A 20609-nucleotide genomic window follows, 5' to 3' on the forward strand; every position below is an offset into this window, starting at 1 on the left:
ACAAAACCCAACTTAGTGGGACAAAAATTATTTTTTTAAAAAAATTGGCCAACTGTATGAAAAAAAAAAGGGGGGGGTTTTTAGGCCCAATACCTAAAATAAGCCCAAAATACAATTTTTTAAAAAAATCGGTTACCCGGTCCGGATAACCAGGTACAAACCAAAACCGGCCGGTTACCCGGTTACCCGGTTCCAGTTTCACAAAACCAATAACCGGGGTACCCCGGTTCCAGTTCCTAGTTTTGGGAATCAGGACCGGATTGACACCCCTAATATTGGGAGTCCAAGATTACAAAGTTAATATAGATATTACAACACCACTTCTAACTCAAAGGCGTTCAGTTTGTCTCTAACATAGAAATCACACAACTCCTTATAGCTTGTTTAATATTGCCTTGAAAAATATAAATTGTCTTTAAAAAAAGTATGAAATTGCTTTTTAGAAAGTGTTTTTTTACGCTTTTTACCAAATTGACTCATTTTTGTTTGGCATAACTTTTTATGTACTAAAAAGTACATTTTAAGCTTTTTAACACAAACAAACTCTTAGTAAATATATCAATTGTTTGATCCACAGTTGAGATATGTTATACCATTATATCTTTGTTATTCACCTATTCACGAATAAAGTAAAAATCAACTCCGATGTGATAGGTATGAGCATAGAACACTAGGTTGGAAGTTAAGGCAACGACACCTACGTTGTCAAACCTTAAGTATGAGGAGAAGATAATATATTAAATCATCACTTATCCCAAAAATTTAAACTTATAGGAAATTGTTGATTTAATTATTAAATTAATATTCTAACACAACCACTCAGACATGGGTCATGATTCTAAGAACGCCGGCGTCATGACTGTTCATGCACACCAGGCTTCTTTCTTCTTTCTTCTTTTTTCTTTTTTTAAATAATTAAAATAATAAAATAATAAATCAGCCGGGCGTGCAACACGCCGGGTGTGATGTTTAGCATCACCTCTCAGCCATTGATTCAAACTCTTCCTTAATAAGTGAGGCTTAACACATTAAATATTTGTCAACCTTTTGTGAACTAAACCAGGCAGCTACTCCATGTACACTTTCTCATCTAAAAGTCCATTAAAAAATGCGTTAGAACCATCAAGTTGGTGAATGTTCCAATTAAACTGAACTGCAAGTGCTACAACCAGTTGTATAATTGCAAGTTATATAACTAAACTAAAAAGTTTCAGAGGAACGCTACACTTTCTAAAAAAACAAATTCTCCAAATTTACTTCTCAAATGATGTGTCACAATTTCATGAGATAGTAATACATTTCTCAAAATAATAAATTACATGGAATTGTGACACAGCATTTGGAGAGCAACTTTGGGAGAATTTTTGAGGAGTGTAGCATTTCTTATTGCGTTATACCGATCAACACTCTCATCTTGTTTTTGTTTAATCTTAAACACCCATTTGTTGTACACTCCATTGTAATGTAAAGGTTGTGAACAAAGCATCCCAGTGTTATTACTCGTTAGTCTCGTGTAAGAAGTTCAATTAATATTCTTAGATAAATAACGTTATTTAGTAAATTATTATGCGACCATCATACAGTTAGACTGCATGGCAGTAAAATTAGTCATTGGTTCAACACTTGTAAAAGTAAATCAATAAATAGCATTACTCTTCTCGAATTAGAAAGCTTCTCTTAGGTTTATTATGTGCTTTACCAAAAATGGCCAAAGTTGTGGTACCAAGCTTATTGGTTAAATCACTGAAAGACATCAAAGATGGAAAATCAACGACTATTTGGTGCAGGTGGTGTCGTTAGCGTTGTGTTGTGTTGTGTTGGGGGACTGACGCCATCAAACTTGTTTATGGAAATATGTGCCAACCAACATTCATCTTTAACCACAATTCTTTGCCCAATATTTTTTTGTAAACCAATCTTCAGCTCTCGTGTTAGATTGCTGTGTCTTCTTCCCTTTTTTTCTTCGGTAGATCTACCGTGGTTAAAACCCACCTTTGTAATTTTTCTTTTCTCCTTCTTCTGCTTCGAATAAAACAAAAATAAATAAATAAATAAAAATTAGAGACTGCAATTAAATAATTTCTCCTAACTAATTATAAAAAATATAAAAATAATAAAAATCTTTCATCCTATAAAGAAAATAGTGTCCTGCAGAATTATTTGTCAAAATTTTATAACTGTGCTAAAAAATTGACTAATCTAATTTAATAATCTGTGATACAACTGAGATGATATAACAATAAAAATTAGCTATTGGATTTTTTCTTTTTACAAGTGCTAATTTTTATTTTATTGCCATGTCATCAAATTGTATAATAGTAACTAAATTAATAGATCTAAAGACCCATTCCAAACCCAAAATTAGAAACCTCTAATTCTATGTCCCAGGATTGAGAAATGCTAGGCTTATAAACAAATTTTACAAAAAAACTTTTACAACATGATGTGACACAACATAATTAGAAATTAAATAAATTCAACTTTTGAGAAACCAAATTATATTGTGCCACATCATGTTGTAAAAGTTTTTTTTAAAAAAAAAAAAAAAAATTATTTGTAAGCCTAACATTTTTTTTTCTAGGATTTTACAACTTGAATTTGATTTTACTTTCCCAATTATCCTAACAACCCAAAGGAAAAGGAGTGGATCGAAATGATAAAATATTGTATAATATTTCTTTAGTAATCTAAAGGACATCAACCGACCTTAGCTCAGTTGGTAGAGCGGAGGACTGTAGTGGGAAAGTTCCTGAAAGCCATCCTTAGGTCGCTGGTTCGAATCCGGCAGGTCGGAATTTTACTTTTTTTTTTTTTTTTTTTTTTTTTTTCATATTTGCTATCTCTAATAATATAAACAGTTTTTCAAAATTTGTAATCTCTAAAGTCTAACTTCCATACAATGAAGGAATAGTAACATTTTATTAAATTCAACAAATTTTTTTTTTTTAATTAATTTAAGATTTTTAGATAATTAATAAGTTAACATGATATTAAGGCCAAAATTATGAGTTCGAAAGCTGAGTCTATTATTCCTCAATATCATTTAAATAATATTTCTTATATTTTATTTTTCAAACATATACTTGCTCTAAAGATAAAAAGAGAAAGAGGGAGAGAAAAATAAATAAAGAAAGAGCTCTATATCTATTTTCCAACAACCTCATATCTTCATCCAAATAATTGAAAGTAGCATATAAAAACAAGGCCTAATTTTGACAACTCATATAGCTAAAATGAATGGATTAGAATAGAAATGCCCTTTTCCTTGGTGTAGTAGATTAGATTCACAAACAAACATTGCATTACATAGAAATATCAAATATACAACATATATTTAGATTCAGCTTGTTGCAACTTGGACCAACAAGTAACTATTACAATATCAACACTAAAATTCATCATCACCTTCACTCTTTTCGGTAAAATTTGTGACAACAGATATTATTTCAACCTGTGCTTCAACAATAAAAGCGCCATCAAACATTAAGACCCGATTAAGGAAATCTCGCTGGAAGTTGTAAACACGGCCGCTGGCCGATGCCGAGAACCAATTATAATCTGCAAAAGAACACAACCTATGATAAGGAAAAGCTCTTCAAAAGTTTGGTGGAAAATGTTTCTTATGATATAGTCATTTTTCTGAATCAGATTGTACATGAGCTGAAGAAGTCACAAACAAGTTCATCTGTTGCACCAAAAATTTGTAATGATATAAGATAACAAAAAAGGGAGTTTACCTGTAACCTCCCCACAAATGACTTTTCCCTCCCTCACACACACAGTATATTTAGCATACAATTTTCCTTTGGGGGGATGAGCTTTCCAATCACACAGTGATAAAAACAATTTGATACAGCTTTTATCACGGTCATCATTTGAAACTGCATCCGGATATAGCACCAGCTCCCTGAGTTCAATGGAGAAATAGGTAACTTCAGCAATTTCAGTGAGTCAATTGTTGTCATGGGGTGGGTGCAGAATCTAAAATGAGACATACCATTTGTACTTTCCAACTGAGAAATCTTTACGCAAATATTCCACACGCTGCACTGAATCAGCTTCAATTCCCCAAGTGCAGATGCCTGTGATTGGAAAATCCAAAATGGACAAAAGCTCCCCTTTACCAGTACATTTTATGACAAAAACCTCAGCCCCAAATACGCAGGAGTCTTCAAGAAGGTATCCATTAAAAGAATCACTAAAAGTAGTGAGGGAGAGAAACTGTCCAAATCCCCACTCAGTATTCATTCCATGAAAGAGCCTTACTTTGCCATTAGCATCTACATAGAGGAACAAGGTCAAATCACAGGGACCAGTTTAGCAATTTTCCATTAAAAAAAACACACACACCAAGTTCAAAAGAAACTTAATTGCACATATTTTATTAATAGATGTTTCAGAGAAGCTACCTTGGAATGTCACGTACTCGCCCCGAATCTGATCCAGCACAAACAACCTACAGATTGCTTTAACCTCCCAACCAAGAGGTAAAGAATCTGTTTCTGCAATCACCAAGTAGAGAGATATGCTTCCCTTCCCATTACACTCTTTCCTCCCATTTGGGTAGAAAGACAGTCTCCTGAAGATCAAAAGAGCCTAAATACTACAAAAATCTAACAGGGACAAAAAATCAATGATATGTTCACAAGTACAAGGATTCAAACATACCATTTATAGCCACCAGATTCAAACACATCTGAGTCATACTTTGGCTCTTTGTTCCCTGGGAATATCTTCAAGATTTTCGAAAATGATTCCACCTTAAATGTGTAGTGAGCTGGTGGCAGATTTCTTGTAAAGCTAGCACCTTCTGTGGACAGTAGGATCATTTAGATTACTTTACAATTACCTCAAATATTTTGACACATAATCATTACAATACTATATGCACGTCAAGACCTTGATTATACATATATAAACCAAAAAAAAAAAGGGTAATATTGCATTTATCTTAGATTATTAGTAAGTTAGCCATTCTACTTTACTTTCCAAAATTTTGGGTTCAAAGTTTTCAAAAGAAAGTTTCCATTTTTTCCAAGCACATCCTGAAAATGACCCATTTCCGGGGAGTGGGAGAATGAGATTAACCTTCTCATATTTTCAGAAACACACCCCAATTTATAACAACAACCGCAGAGGCCCAAAAACGGTGAGCTTATGATATGGCTTCACAGAGAGAGAGAGAGAGAGAGAGAGCATACCGGGTGAGATAGAATCGCATTGAGGGATCGAAATGGAATCGCATCGTCTTTCAACTTTTTTGTCCATAAGAACACTTCAATATTCTGAAATCTGCTTGATTTTTTTTGTGAGAAATCTGTAAACTCCAGTGTGCATGGATAGTAAAGATCTCCTATGTTGACTCTGGTCTGTGAAGTCTTCCGTTTTCTCCCATTATTATTATTTTATTTTTGTTGAAACACTCTTTTTAGTATGAGTTTTAACCACTTTAATTTCTTTTTTCATATATATTTATAGGTTCATCATTCACTTATCTAAAATCTACGTAACTTTACAAATTTAATAGTTAATTTAATAATTAATTGTAAAAAAAATATTAGTCAAATTATTTCTCAAAGAGTTAACTATAGAATAAAAAAGAAGACTGCTTTCATATGCCGAAATAATTGAGGGAGTCACTTTCCTTGCAAAATATCTTTGCGTAATGCCTTTAATATTGTTTTGTGTTTTGTTTTGAATTATTTGTTTTAAAATTAAAATTTTAATAAACGTGGCCATGAATTTCTAAAAGTAAATTTTCAAAAATTGAAAATATTTTTTGTAGCTTAATATTCCTTATAGGATGTTAATATTTAAGACTAAATCATTATTTAATTAAAACATTATTTAACTTTCTCACAAACTACCATCCGTGTGTTGCTTGAAAACTTTAGTTCTAGCTGTGCAAGTGATATCATCTTATTCTATAGTTTCAGTATCAATTTATCTCTTCTGTCCAAACTAGCCCTTAAGTTAGACAAATTAATTTATAAAATAACTACACCCTCTATGTGAAAAGAAAGTCTTATGTTGATTTTCAACATAAAAAATAAAATAATTTTGTATCTAAATAATTGTAAAATAAGTGTGCTTGTCAAGAGTAAATTGACGGCTAGTTTAGGCTAAATGAGAAAATTGACACTAAAATTTTAAGGGAAAAATATAAAAAAGTCTCACAAACTATCAACCGTTTTCGATTTAGCCTCTTGATGTTCCAAAAGTCACAAAGTAGCCCTCCAAACTACCAAACTATTGCATTTTGGCCACTCTGTTAGTCAAAAAAGTCAGTCTAGACGGAAACTACAAAACGACGTCGTTTGGTTACGGGTAAGTTACAAAAATGCCCTTGTATGTATTTTTTTTGTTTAAAAAAAAAAAGGGAGGCTCCAAAAAGGGTTCACTTACCCTGAGCAAAATGGCGCCGTTTTGCTTAGGGTAAGTCATTAAAACTCAAAATCTCCCAACTCATGCAGCGCAGGTCGTCCCCCCTCATGCACAGCCTTCGCCGATCGTCTCCCACGCACAGCTCCGGTCATCCAGTTGATCGTGCCAGTCGTCCCCATCCCACTGGGTCCTTCAAGTCAGCTCCAAGAAATCTTATTCTTTGTATCTCTGTATATAGTAGCTGTTGGGCAGGGGGGGCACAAGCCTTGTGTTCAGGCTTTTGGGGCGAATCAGTTTGATGAGCAAGATCCAGACGAGTGCAGATCCAAAAGTTCATTCTTCAATTGGTGGTACTTTGGTGTATGTGCGGGCGGCGGAGTAACAGTAATGATAATGAGCTATGTACAAGACAACCTTAGCTAGGGTCTAGGATTTGGAATCCCCTATATTGTCATGGTCTTTGCTTTGGGAGACGATCCGATTGGGCTGTTTGGACGGAATGTTTTGTAACTTTTTCGGTATTGCAGGTTTTGCGGGACGACGGGACCTGTGCGTGAGCGGGACGACTGGCACGATCGGCTGGATGACCGGAGCTGTGCGTGAGGGGGACGACCTGTGTTGCGTGGGTTGAGAGATTTTGATGGGAGATTTTGAGTTTTAATGGCTTACCCTAAGCAAAATGGCGTTGTTTTGCTTAGGGTAAGTGAACCCTTTTTTGGAGCCAAACGGCGCCGTTTTGCTCCTTCTTTAAAAAATAAAATAAATACATACAAGGGCATTTTTGTAACTTACCCGTAACCAAACGACCTCGTTTTGTAGTTTCTGTCCAGACTGGCGGTTTTGACTAACGGAGTGGCCAAAATGCAACAGTTTGATAGTTTGAGAGGCTACTTTATGACTTTTGGAACATCAGGGGGCTAAAGCGAAAACGGCTAGTAGTTTGGGAGACTTTTTTATATTTTTTCTTAATTTTAAAATTGTGTCCAAATTTCACTGGCTTAAAACTTGTAATAGCTAATGATATAAATAAGGGTAGTAATTTATGTGAGGAAAAGGTCATTTACCCAATTTTCTTTTTTTTTTTTTTAGAAAAAAAAAAAAACCAAAAACAAAAACTTCATATTTTCATCTTCTCATATTTATGTTATGTAAGCGACATGTTCGATTATCGTGTGACTACACTTTTCACCAACATAAAAAATGAGTTTGATTGCTCTATAACTTCAAAATAACTAATTAAGTTGCAATTGAAGCGTCCTAAAATCGCTTATAAAGCTCAATCTCATCTAATAAAAGTATGTTTGTGAGTGCGTTTGAAAGATAGAGTTTTTAAGTCAAAAAGTGTTTTTTGTCAGTAAAAGTGGGTTTTAGCCATTTTTAGGCTTTTTAGACCCTTAAAAGCACTTTCAATTTTTTTTATCAAACGGATACTTTTTCTTGAAACAGACTTTTTGAGTGTTAAATACATTTTTCAGGCCACTTTTCCTCCTTTTTTGAGGAAAAAAAAAACACACACACACACACATCCAAACAAGCCCTAAGTAACCAACGTGGGATTTAACACTCATGAGTTCCTTTATAATCCACCCATTTTATGTGAATTAACCATCCTTGATTATACATATATAAACCAAACAATACTATGCACGTCAAGACCTTGATTATTCACTTTACCCCCCTGAAGTTTCAGGAGTTTTTCAATTCGAACCTCAATGTTTAAAAATTGGCAATTGGCAATGTACCCCCTAATGTTTCAAAAAATTTCAATTCAGACCCTCCCGTTACTAATTTCTGTCTAATTTGATCGAAATCATCCCACGTGCGTCTCACATGAGATTTTGATCCTCTCTATTCCAATTTTGTCCTCATTAAAACCTAAGAAATTGAGGGTAATTAGGTAATTTCATAGGTTTTAATGAAAATAATTACGTACTTTCATAGATTTTAATGAGGGCAAAAATTGGAATAGAGGGCATCAAAATTTCACGTTAGATGCACGTATGATGATTTCCGTCTAATTAGACGGAAATTAGTAACGGAGAGTTTGAATTGAAAATTTTTGAAACATTAGAGGTACGTTGTCAAATTTTAAACATTGGGGTTTGAATTGAAAAACTCCTGAAATTCTATGGAGGTAAAGTGAATTTTCCCCTAGATTATTAGTAAGTTAGCCATTCTACTTTACTTTTCAAAATTTTGGGTTCAAAGTTTTCAAAAGAAAGTTTCCATTTTTTCCATGCACATCCTGAAAATGACCCATTTCCGGGGAGTGGGAGAATGAGATTAACCTTCTCATATTTTCAGAAACACACCCCAATTTATAACAACAACCGCAGATGCCCAAAAACGGTGAGCTTATGATATGGCTTCAGGGAGAGAGAGAGAGAGAGAGCATACCGGGTGAGATAGAATCGCATTGAGGGATGGAAATGGAATCGCATCGTCTTTCAACTTTTTTGTCCATAAGATCACTTCAATATTCTGAAATCTGCTTGATTTTTTTTGTGAGAAATCTGTAAACTCCAGTGTGCATGGATAGTAAAGATCTCCTATGTTGACTCTGGTCTGTGAAGTCTTCCGTTTTCTCCCATTATTATTATTTTATTTTTGTTGAAACACTCTTTTTAGTATGAGTTTTACCCGCTTTATTATTATTATTAATTTTTTTTTTTTGGAAAGTACACATATTCTCGTTAAATTGCCATCCAATTGACAATGTCATCCTCAAATTTTAAATTGCGACAATATACCCCTCAAACTACCAAAACATTATCAATGTCCCCCTCATTGACAAAACTACCCTTAGTAAAATTTAAAAAAAAAATACAAAAATTTCTGGAAAAACCTAAAAAAAAAAAAAAATTTATTAGAAAAAAAAAATTAAAAAATTACGATTCTTTTTTTTATAAAAATTGAAAATTTTTCGTTTGTTTTTTTGTTTTTTTTTTTAAATGTTTTCTTTTATAATTTTTAAATAAAAATTTCCGTTTTAAAAAAAATAAAATTAAAATATTTTCGTTAAAAAAAATAAAATTTTCGTTTTTTTAAAACATATTTTTAAAAAATCTAAAAAAATAAAAATTGATTTTTTTTTTAAATAAAAATTTCGGTTTTAAAAAAAAAAAAAAAAAAAAATCCTCTCAGTGTAGGATGTTTTTTTTAAAAAAAAAACACATCCACAAGCCCTAAGTAACCAATGTTGGATTTAACACTCATGAGTTTCTTTACAATCCACCCATTTTATGTGAACTAACCATCCTCTCAGTGTGAATCTGGGTGTTACAGAAGGACTCACTATGATAATGCACTTTACCTTGTTTCCGAAACCTCATATCTTCATCCATATAATTGAAAGTGACAAATAAAGACAAGGCCTAGTTTTGACAAGAGGAGGGGCTGAGGGCTTTCACATTAGCAGTGTATAAGAATGAATCTTTTTATTTCTTCAATTTAAATTATAAAATGGAAATTTATGCTGCATTATAACTCAGCAAGATTTATAACACAAAATTCAGTCTAGAGATTTACAAGCATTCCACATACCAACCTATACACCTCCTTTCATGAACACATGAACTTTGAAGTAGGGGGGACAAAATGTATAACTGATTAAGCAAGACCTGGACTTTCCTCTGTTCAATCAATCAAATTATTCCAGATTTATAGAAATCTACATACATTCTGGAACCTGAATGGAGAAGTTGAGGGTGCACCTGGGATATATGCTTACTATCCGAGCAATTAACCTTGCTGTAAGTTAAAAAAAAAAAAAAAAAAAACTCTGTATTCTTTGGCTCTCTTAAGATCACAAACTTCTCCTAACAATCCTATTTCGATCTCCGGTGGGAAATTTTAGATCCAGATGACTCAGAACTCCTATTGCCAGAAGTGGTTTCTGACACTTGCATTGCTTCCATCAAGCTCTCCACTACCTGACTCATCGTAGGCCGATCCTTGGCATTCTTGTTTAGGCAGCAATCTGCCAGTTTCGCAACTTTCCGAGCTGCAGCAATAGAATACTGGTTTCTGAGTCTTGGGTCTATTATCATGCTGAATCTACTAGTATCAGTTGGGAACTGTTTCACCCATTCTAGAAGCTTCTGCTCCATTGTCGGACGGTTTCTTTCCAGTACTCGTCTGCCAGTGAGGATCTCATACAGAACAACACCAAAACTCCATATATCGCTCTGGATTGTAAGGTGGCCAGTTTCAACATATTCTGGGGCAGCATACCCATACGTCCCAACCACCTGATAACACAAATTAAAGACAAGTTAAGTCACCAAGGGAATATATACCAACATGCAACTCGTGTTTTGTTAAATCATCACTTATTTCAAAAACTTAAGCTAGTAGAAAATGGTAGACTAAATTATTTAAATTAATATCCTAACACTCTTGTATGAACTCAAACTAAGTGAGGTTCAGCACGTGAAATATTTAAGTTAAATGGGAACGAATGATAGAGTCAAGGTTTGGACTTGTGAGCTCGGCTCTAATACAATATTAAATCACGACTTCTCCCAAAAGTTTAAGTTAATAGGAAATCATAGACTTAATCATTTAAATTAATATTCTAACATGTTCCATGATATAATCAAGCAACCTTTGTCATGGACTTCAGAGAAGATATGCTGACTTCTGGATTGGAGAGTCAAGGGGAAGTTGGCAACCATAAGATCAGACCAGCAAGCTACACCTTGATCAAGATCTAATGAATCCCACTAAATAAACATAGAGAATTCGCTGCATGTTCCAAAATACAAAAAATAAAAGGCAAAATTTGTCATTGTTTGGTCTCTTATTACACCATCTAATTCCTAAACTTACTTCAAGAACCATAGTCCTGAAGAGCCTCTTTAGATAAGCTGGTATATTATTCTTTAATTAGAGCATGTGCAAATTGGTGGACTGAGCCACCTAACTAGAATACAGTTAAGCATGCTTTTGTACATTAAATCTGTCAATTCATAGAGTTAGCCGCGTAAACAGCCTATAAGAATGCCACTCAAGTATATCATCCATGACCTACTTACCGCTGTGGATACATGGGTATGGTCACCCTGTGGACCTTCCCTAGCGAGCCCAAAGTCTGAGAGCTTTGCCTTAAAGTCCTCATCCAAGAGCACATTTGAGGACTTGAAATCTCGATAGATCACCTTTTCAATCAGAACAAACAAAAATGAGTTAGCAAAATATGTATTAGAAAATTTTCGTCAAATTATTGAAATTATTGACATAAAACTACTAGGATATCATTTTCTGCAGCCTTTTGTTTTCTTTCAGATTTGGTAGGCGAGGAAAGAGGGAGGTTTACTGTTATAGATTAGTAAAATTAGAAGGTGACAACAGAATTCAGGGCCCCTAAGTTTGGACCAAGTTTTGTATCACCACCAGAGACGGACCCGCCCCAAATTAAATTCCTAGTTCTGTCCTTGATCACCACCATAACAGCAAGACAGCAGGCATCTTCTAGTGCACTTGGCTGTTCAAGGCGTTCATGTGCAATGGTGGGGAATTTTTCCTCCCCTGAATCCAATCTTACAGCATCAGCAAATGCATTTCTCCAATTGATCTTTTATGCTCCCACATTTGGAAGTTGTAAGAGCAAGTAGGGGAGGAACTAACTTATGGCTTGGGGGGGATTAATTTTTGAGGGTCTACCTCATAAAAAAAAAATTATAAATATATATTGGGGGAATTTTAAAAATTTTTGGGCGAACTAGCTTATGGGCATAATTTCATATCCATGACACAGTAAAAATGTGTCCCAATAAGTACAATCATTCCCATAAGCATAATTTACAAAGATAACAAGATGAATCCACCAGCTAATGAGCTCTGCCACCATTCATCAATGAAGACCAAGCCTCATGAACCCTGGATATCCTACAACTAAATAATTCCTAACTATCTCTATGGTTAGACCTGATTAAATAAACTTAGAGAAGGTAAACCCCTCCGCAGAGTCATCGGTTGATGAGTTACTCTGAGTTACTCTACTCTTCTACCCACGAGGAAAAAGAAGACTAAAATAGAAAATACTAATAGAAGCTCTACCGATGTAGTTAATAGACAATTCCCTGTTCAATGGAGCTACCGTAGATGACCAGACTTGGGCTTTACTTATATGATGTGACTATCTAATCTTTCTGAGAAGTTCAAATCATGTTTCAACTGGTGTGGTTATATCAAATGGTCTAATTTGAACCAACCACTTTTTACAGATGCATCCAGGAAAAAAAAAAAAAAAAAAACAAACAAACAAACCCAGAGATACCAACTAAATGACCAGGACACCTTGACAGGAATATGTTTCAATATATATATATATTTTGGATGAATAACTGGAATATGATTCTGATGCACATTAGTCAATAATTACAAGCTCGAAGTTGGATTGTAATAAGAAAAAAAGATTAGCAAGTTGGAGTTGAGGCATCATTTCCAAAATCATTTGATATTCAATACTAGATTGACAAAGGCTACCTGCACTTCCAGTTCCCCATGTAGGTAAGCCAATCCTTGAGCCGAACCATGGAGAACCTCTAATCTTGTTTTCCAAGGCAGAGTGGGCAATGCCCTGTTGAACAGATGATCTTCTAGACTCTTATTAGGCATGAACTCATATACCAACAATCGTTGTATCCCTCTTTCTCCGTCAATGGAACAATATCCTAGAAGTTTCACTAGGTTTGGGTGACTCACAACACCAAGAAATTGAACTTCTGCGAGCCATTGTTTATGACCCTGCGCAAGAAAAGAAACTAACCATAAGAAACAGGTTTTACTCCCATAACAATGCAAGTAATAGTAAATTTAGCAACCAAAAAGAAGAAAACATCCCATGATGAACAACTAAAACAATGAGATAGCTCAAAACTAGGAAATGTGATCAAGTCCTAAACTCGAGGAACAAAAATGCCAATCACAAGTAAAAGATGCATATTTACCAAGATATATGTTTGGAACTGAAGGGAGTATATGTTTTCTTTTTCTATACAATTAAATTGGATCGAGTGTATCATTATACTTATGGAGCAGCAGCAGCAAATTATATAAATCAGTGCAAACAGTAACTTACCGGCTTAAGACAAGAAAACCCATTTATGAGAAAATAAGTAGAATATACAACTGAGGATGGTAACAAAATAGCAGCCCTTGTAGAAATACAAAACACCCTATTTATAGCCCTATCTTTCTGTTCTACCCCGGGAATTCAGTGGGATTACAAGAGCATACATTCGTAAACCAAACAAAAAAGAAGAAAATAGAGGGAGGGGGAGAGAGGGGATCAAGGCTGTATCATAGCCATTCATGAAAACAAAATGTTCCATTTGAACGAACCTATAGTGTCACAAATACAATCTACCAATAATCACTCAGCTAGGATACTTGAATATCACAAGAAGGTTTAGTCTAATCCATTATGCTTATCCTTGCTACAGAATTTTGCTCCTCTTCTGTTCCTGAATTGTGTCATTAACACAAACTTCCTGGCTCATTCACATTACTCGCCATTATTCTTTTAGTCCCATATAAATCGCAACATTTCTAAACCTGATTAAAAGAAGACATCCCAACATTGTTTCACCCTTTATAGGTTAATTAGCATAAAACATTTGGTCTTTGATACAGGCTTTCCAACTGATTCGATCCCGACTCATATAATTCCCATCACTGCATAAATCCCAAAACTAGAGTTGACCACCATTGATCTTTTAAGTTAACTAAAGGTGTTGAAATCATGACATGTATTCACTTAATTACAAAATGAAAAGCCAATAGGCCATAAAATCTCTTGACTATCATAAGAACAAAATGAGTGCAGCAAACAATATTTCTAAACTAATTCCGAGAACTAAATTATGCATGATACAATTCTTAAAGCCATAAAGAAATGCAATTGCATTGCAAAGAAAGTGAAACTAGTACCTGCATGCCTCTCGTGTTTAGCTTTTTTATGGCAACCACAGTGGGATCAACCTGGCCATCTGGAGGCCTAATTTTACCTTTATACACACTCCCAAAACCACCTTCTCCAATCTTTAGCAACCTGTTGAAACCATTTGTTGCTTCCCTCAGCTCTTCGTAAGTGAAAACTCTCAAGTTTTGCTCCTTTTCTTTGTACAATTCCGGAATGGTCCGTGGCGACGGTAATGAACTCAATGACTTGCTTGTGCGCTTTGTGGCCGAACTATCTGATTTGCTTTGGTCTTGCAGCTCTGGGGCGGATCTTGATCCTCTCTTGGCCTTGAATTTGTCCTTGAAGGGGAAGAAACACTTCATCTTTCGTAGCTTTTGACAAAATTCAAACCGTTGCAGCAATAGTGCTGGTTCTCAATCAAATCCTCCTCTTAGTTCAGCTTAAAACGAATGGTGTCAGCATCAAAAGATCCAACAAAGAGGTCTATTTCATGGAGAGAGAGGGAGAGAGAGAGAGAGAGGGAGAGAGCTCCAAATGTTGCTAAAAATGGATGGGGAAACAGATAAGATAAAAGAAACCCCAGAAGAAATCAAAGAAAACTAGCAGAAAGTAATAATCAGCCCCTTGGAAGGCAAAAATGAGAACCCAGATGGAAAACGAAGGAAAAAATGCTATTTATAAAGAAAAAGGAAACAACATTAAGGAAATTTTGCATGATAGTTAGAATAAGGTGTGAATAGAGAGAAACCCAGATAAGGGTTGAAAGATATCAAATAGAAAAACGCTACTAATACAACATTCGACTAGGAATTTGTAAAGCCGTGATGATTAAGAAATGGAAACTATAACCCAAATTCCCATTTAACACCCAATGAACACAGAGAGAGATAGCGAGAGGGTATCGTATATGAAACGGGATGTCGTGTGTGAAACGAAAAACAACACCGAAGGAAAGAGACAAGAGTGGACCAGACTTTCTGCGAAGGGCAAATGCAAAAGACCAAGATGTCCTTTCAACCTTTTCAATTACAAAACATAGCGCGTTTGGTTTGGCTTTATCTGCGTAAAAGAGAAGACTTTTCTAGTAAATATGCATTTGACAAGAAAAAAAGTCACCTTCCATGAACTGTTTCGATTTGCTAAAAGCTGATTTCATTACCTTGAAAAAAGTTTGAACAGTACAAGGAACAAGTTTTCAATGTGCTCAATCCGTCAAACGCATGGGTTTGCCCCCATTAATGGGTCGAGGGGGTAAGGTAACACATGCATGGAGTAAATGTGTTCTGTCTCTCTCTCTCAACTGCCGGTCGACTGTGCTCAAGTCTTTTTGGGATTTGAAATTGAATCCCATTTCATCGAATTGGTTTTGCAGATTAGAAAAATAGTATTCGTTGGGCTGAATTTTCCTTAAAGTCTATAAAATTGTCTCGTATTCTTCTAACACGTGAGAATTGTTCTCAAACGAAGTTTAAAGACTTTGAATAGAATCCCGTGATTATTACACAAAAGAAGTTTGTATCGTGATTATTATACTGGCATATGTTTCTAGAGCATTTGATTCTTAAGGTTAGTTTGGAAGTGGGATTTTAATAAGTACAATTTTTAAAATTGCATTATTGAAATCGCTACTTTTTAAAATAGCATAGACGTTTGATAAAATATGTTAAGAAGTATTTTTTTTTATCAATTGAGTGTTTTGATAATATTAGCATATAATTGCAGTTTCATAGCCAAATAGGTAAATATTGTGCCAAATATTGTTTTAAACAAAATCGTGATTTTGGTTTAAATTCGTGCTTTTTCAAATAAGCACCCCCTAGGCAGCTTATAGAAATTTCGGATTTTTTCACGATTTTAAAAATTGCGTTTTTAAAATCACAATCTCAAACACTTCAAAATTGCAATTTGGTTTAAAAACAAAGATTATTTTTAAAAAAATGCACTTCTAAACGAACCCTTAGTTACACTTTAAAAGATTACTTTTTTTTTTTTTTTTTTTTTTACCACATTATATGTGAGTTATGTGGGAAGAAATCACAGTGTTTGACTTAGCGTGTTGATTTTGTATGTTGGATTAGACTTTGAATTGAATCTCATAGTCATCCAATACCTGGTCCATCAATCAACTAGCTTGAGAATTAGTTTCATGGAACAACACTGAATCTCTTCCTTTGGCACGTCTGTAATGGTCTCATAATTTTAGACAAGAGGCAATCGCATGATAAGGGTCGTGGGATATAGGCAATATTTGTAACAAGAAAGTCTAAAATAAAAGCGTAACACGTAGCAGACAGTTACAGCAAAATCTGTTAAAGAATAAAACTGCAAAAGACATCAGGTAGAAAGAGACTTTCGCCTCCTTCCTTTGCACATTAATTTTGTTTTACCTAAGATTATTATTATTATTATTATTATTATTATTATTTAATTTATATTGACTTAAGCAGCGGAGCTATCATTTGTTAGCCTACTCAACAAATTCTTTCACGAAGCTCTTCTCTCCTTGCAGGTCCTTCCAATCGTTATCTCTCTAACAACTATTTTTTTTTTTCAATCTTTTATTTTTCATGTTATATATCTGAGCACTGTGAAGACATAATCAGAGCTGACATTAATAAACTCAACAATGGAATTGTGCTCGACTTGTTTATATGTTGATAAATTCTATCGACACAAAAACAAATACCCATAAATACAAATGAGATCATACTGTAGGAACACACACACACACACATATATATATATATATATATATATATATATATATGAAGATAGTAGGATTAGGAGAGAAAGGAACAAAGCTGATTGATTCCCCACACATTTTTTTTTATGTCCACTGTATATTATATGCTCTGCCAACACAAATTCATGCGGCAGATTTGTTGTTTTGCATGACAATAATCATTTGAGTCATCTTGTTCAGACCACTAAAGTTTGTTCAAAAGGCTCCAACATTTTGTCCAATGTAGGGGTTGAAAGTTGAAAAGCATTGATTAGTTTAACTTAGCATGGGTGGGTGGAAGGCTGATTTCTAGTTGCCCCGTTGAACAAATTGTATAAATTATATTATATTAGACAGAGTTTGAAAGCATTGATTACGGTAGAATATAAATTAAATGATTAAATTTATATTTTTTTATCAATTTAAAACAATTGATAATTTAAATGATGTAAAAAAAAAAAATGTTTTAAACTTTTGAAACAACTGATAATTTAAAATATTAGTATAACCCCGACTAGTCTATTACAATTTTTCTTCTTCCTAAAGTCCAGTGGGAAAAGGACTCCATGGACCCGACTTCTTTCCTTTTCGTGTCTCTTAATAGGGTGATGAAAATTCTTCCAGCTGACCACCAGGTCTGTGCAACTTGATAAGAAAGTTTTGAATGAAATTTCCTGCAATCTTCTGCTTAATTAAGAGGGTGGTTGATTTGGCAACTCTTACTTGGAGATATATACACGCGGCGTAATTTGATTGGACAAACTGTTTTTGGCAAATGGTTTGCTGACAGCAATGTAGAGAAGGAGTAATTTTATACAACCATAAAGTTTGAGCTTTTTTGAAAACTTTAGAAGTTATTTGATAAACATTGAAATCACATAACCAATTTTGAATTTAACCCTTATATTTAGTTATTCATTACTTTTGATATTTCTTTCTTTGAATTTTTGCCTTGATTTTGACATTTTCCTAACAAGAACCATTTGGAGTACCTTTAAAATTAAATGAGGGGTAACTTTACTGAAAACCTCTAAACTTCCACTCGATTTGATAAATTTTTTCCAAACTTCAAAATCTCTAAATTTAATCCCTTGAACTTTTAATTACAATTAATTTGGACCCCTCTGTCAGATTTTAAACGTTAAATGATGTTTATACCTCTGACTTTTTATAAAATTCAAATTTTACCCTTAATTCCAAAAAAAAAAAAATTTATTAAAAAAAAAAAAACAAAAATCAAGAATATTTTGGTCTTTTTTGGTATTTCTAATGGCTAAATTTGAAGGATGTTTTACCCAATAATTTTTTTCAAATTAAATAGACCCAATAATTATAGATCATAGCAATCGAATAGCAAGATTAACCACCAATTATTCCTGTAATACAAACCAACTAAAATAAGTAAATAAAAATAGCTTTTTTTCATGAGTAATGCTATTATTTATATTTATTTATCTTACACGTTTTACACATGTCGATATAATAAGTTTTAAATTATTTCTCAAGTAAATTATTGTTTTTTTTTTAAAAAAAAAATAGACTTAAAATACGTCATAAAATAAATATCATTTATGGTGTGAGGTCATTACTCTTGATCCCAAGGTGGAGTGGGGTTAATAATTCTTGGCTTGGTCCAAGTCTTCCAAAAAGCAATTAAACATAGACACCAACCTTGGCAGAGTAACATGATTAACCAAGAATGATTTACCTAACACAAGCCATCTAAAAGAAAAATGAGAAAAAGTAACCCTTCTTTCTTTTTTTTTCACTTTAATGTACTTCAACAGAGAGTTTGGTAACCGATTGATCTTTTAGGTGGGACAAATCATAGCACTTTTGACAAATTTATGTGGGCCTTCAACGAACGAAGGAGAAAAAACCAAGGAGATTCTTTGTACCAAGAAATTCACAAGTGATTGACAGCAAAATAGGCTCAAATTTATGTGATTGACAAGTCATGATTACAACTTTATTCAATAGTGCTGTTATGGTATTTTAGTTTTTGCTATAATTTTTTTTTTTTTTTTTTAGTCTCTTTACAAATAAACGTAATAGTTTGATTCAAACAAATGTTGAGTGTTGTATGTTAAGTGTACGATAATTTTAAAAAATTTATAGTAAAGTTTACTTAATTCCTTCAAACCATAACCTCTAATGACCATCTACCCCTCAAACTATCAATTGCGACAATTTACCTTCTAAACTATCAAAACAATGATAATGTACACCCCAATGTTAGCAAAATGATGAAATTACTCCTATAAAATTTTTAATAAGACAAAAATACCCTTAAAATTTTGAAAAAAAAATTAAATTAAATTAAATTTTAGTATTTTTGTTTTTATTTTAATAAGGATAATTTCGTTATTTTGTTAAAATTAGAGGTACATTGTCATTGTTTTGATAGTTTAAGGGGGTTAAGTAGACTTTACCCAAAAATTTAACTTGTCAGTTTAATTATTAATAATTAACTTGTCAATTATATACTCTTAAATATTTTTTTAATTATAAATTTTCGTATAAAAAATGTGTTTAATGTGAAATCACAAATTTAGGAAGCATAGCAAGTAATGATGCTGTTATTTTATTTAATTGTAGAATTAAAAAGGGTCTTAATGCGTCCCACCGAAAGGGGAAAAGACTAAGAAGGAAAGAAGGTCAAATACATTAGCAATAGAAAATGCCAGCCTTTTCTGCTTTCTCACGTCATCAACACGTCCATCTTTCGTATTTCTTTTTGGCTTTTAGCCATGCGCGGAGAAAAGGCAAACGGGGACTGGCTTTGGTTTCTCACTTGATCACTGATTCAAAGTCATCATTACATCTTATCTAACTTCTAAGAGCTACCCTTATGTTTTTGATAAGAAAAGTCTAAGGTCAAACAATTTTTTAGTGAGTCTTTAAAAAAAAATTAAAAAACAAAAAACAAAAAGGTATGGAATTGTTCTCAAACTTTGGGATTGTTTGGTAATGGTTTTACTTTTATTTTTTTCGATTTGAAAAAGTGTTTTAGTGTGTCATAAATGTTAGAAGTGTTTTTTGGTGTAGTTTACATTTGAAAAGTGTATTGTATTTTGAATTATTTGTTTTGATTTTAGAGCTAGAAAAATTGTTTTCAAAACCGTTACCAAACAAGACTGCGTTTTGGTGAAATTTTTATCATGCAATGTAAGGTAATTTCCATGCAATATGTATAAAATATCATAACTTATGTTTTGGTTAAGAAAATTTTAATTAGAACAGATAGTCTTCTAGTTGGTATTGAACAAAAAATAGTCATGCATAGCTAGTGTCTTTAGTATTTGTTAGAAAAATATACGCAGCGGGAAATATAAATTCAGTATCTCTTTTGCACCAATCACATTAGGTGAGGCAAGTTAGTCGGTTGGTTGAAATGCGGTTATGTCAGGTGGACTAAAGTAAAGTGGGAGGCGGCATCGTTTAACGTATAATACGAGCACGCTTGCTTTTTTTGTTTCACTCTACTTATTTGTTGAGACACTGCTGCGTTTGCGTGTTCTCATCTAAGAAAGATGTACAGTGCTCGTGGAGCGTATTTGCGAAGGACCAACGACG

At 33.6% G+C, this 20609-nt stretch overlaps 2 protein-coding genes and 1 non-coding gene across 5 annotated transcripts; 1 reads left to right on the forward strand and 2 right to left on the reverse strand.

Annotated features, from left to right (window-relative positions):
* Positions 1-2701: 2701 nt before the first annotated feature.
* Positions 2702-2794, forward strand: TRNAY-GUA (transfer RNA tyrosine (anticodon GUA)). The gene is made up of 2 exons: positions 2702-2738; positions 2759-2794. It is a non-coding gene; the product is annotated as a tRNA-Tyr (tRNA).
* A 472-nt stretch (positions 2795-3266) lies between these two features.
* Positions 3267-8958, reverse strand: LOC132175981 (BTB/POZ and MATH domain-containing protein 1-like). 3 transcript variants are annotated; one of them, XM_059588082.1, is made up of 6 exons: positions 8782-8958; positions 4669-4810; positions 4410-4579; positions 3998-4280; positions 3738-3907; positions 3267-3558 (listed from the first exon to the last, which is right to left on the reverse strand). In XM_059588082.1, exons 1-6 carry the CDS (start codon positions 8846-8848, stop codon positions 3389-3391), a joined length of 1002 nt encoding a protein of 333 aa, XP_059444065.1. In that variant the 5' UTR covers positions 8849-8958; the 3' UTR covers positions 3267-3388. The 3 variants fall into 3 exon arrangements, with proteins under 3 accessions (XP_059444065.1, XP_059444066.1, XP_059444064.1); XM_059588083.1 differs by lacking the exon at positions 8782-8958 and adding an exon at positions 5202-5408 and having other exon boundaries at positions 4669-4807; XM_059588081.1 differs by lacking the exon at positions 8782-8958 and adding an exon at positions 5202-5407.
* An 875-nt stretch (positions 8959-9833) lies between these two features.
* LOC132174807 (probable serine/threonine-protein kinase PBL19) lies at positions 9834-15241 on the reverse strand. The gene is made up of 4 exons (XM_059586490.1): positions 14320-15241; positions 12874-13134; positions 11421-11543; positions 9834-10634 (listed from the first exon to the last, which is right to left on the reverse strand). The coding sequence occupies exons 1-4, from the start codon at positions 14671-14673 to the stop codon at positions 10212-10214; spliced, it is 1161 nt and encodes a 386-aa protein (XP_059442473.1). The 5' UTR covers positions 14674-15241; the 3' UTR covers positions 9834-10211.
* Positions 15242-20609: the final 5368 nt, after the last annotated feature.

Source organism: Corylus avellana, chromosome ca3, assembly GCF_901000735.1.
Source record: "Corylus avellana chromosome ca3, CavTom2PMs-1.0".
Lineage (NCBI taxonomy): Eukaryota > Viridiplantae > Streptophyta > Magnoliopsida > Fagales > Betulaceae > Corylus > Corylus avellana.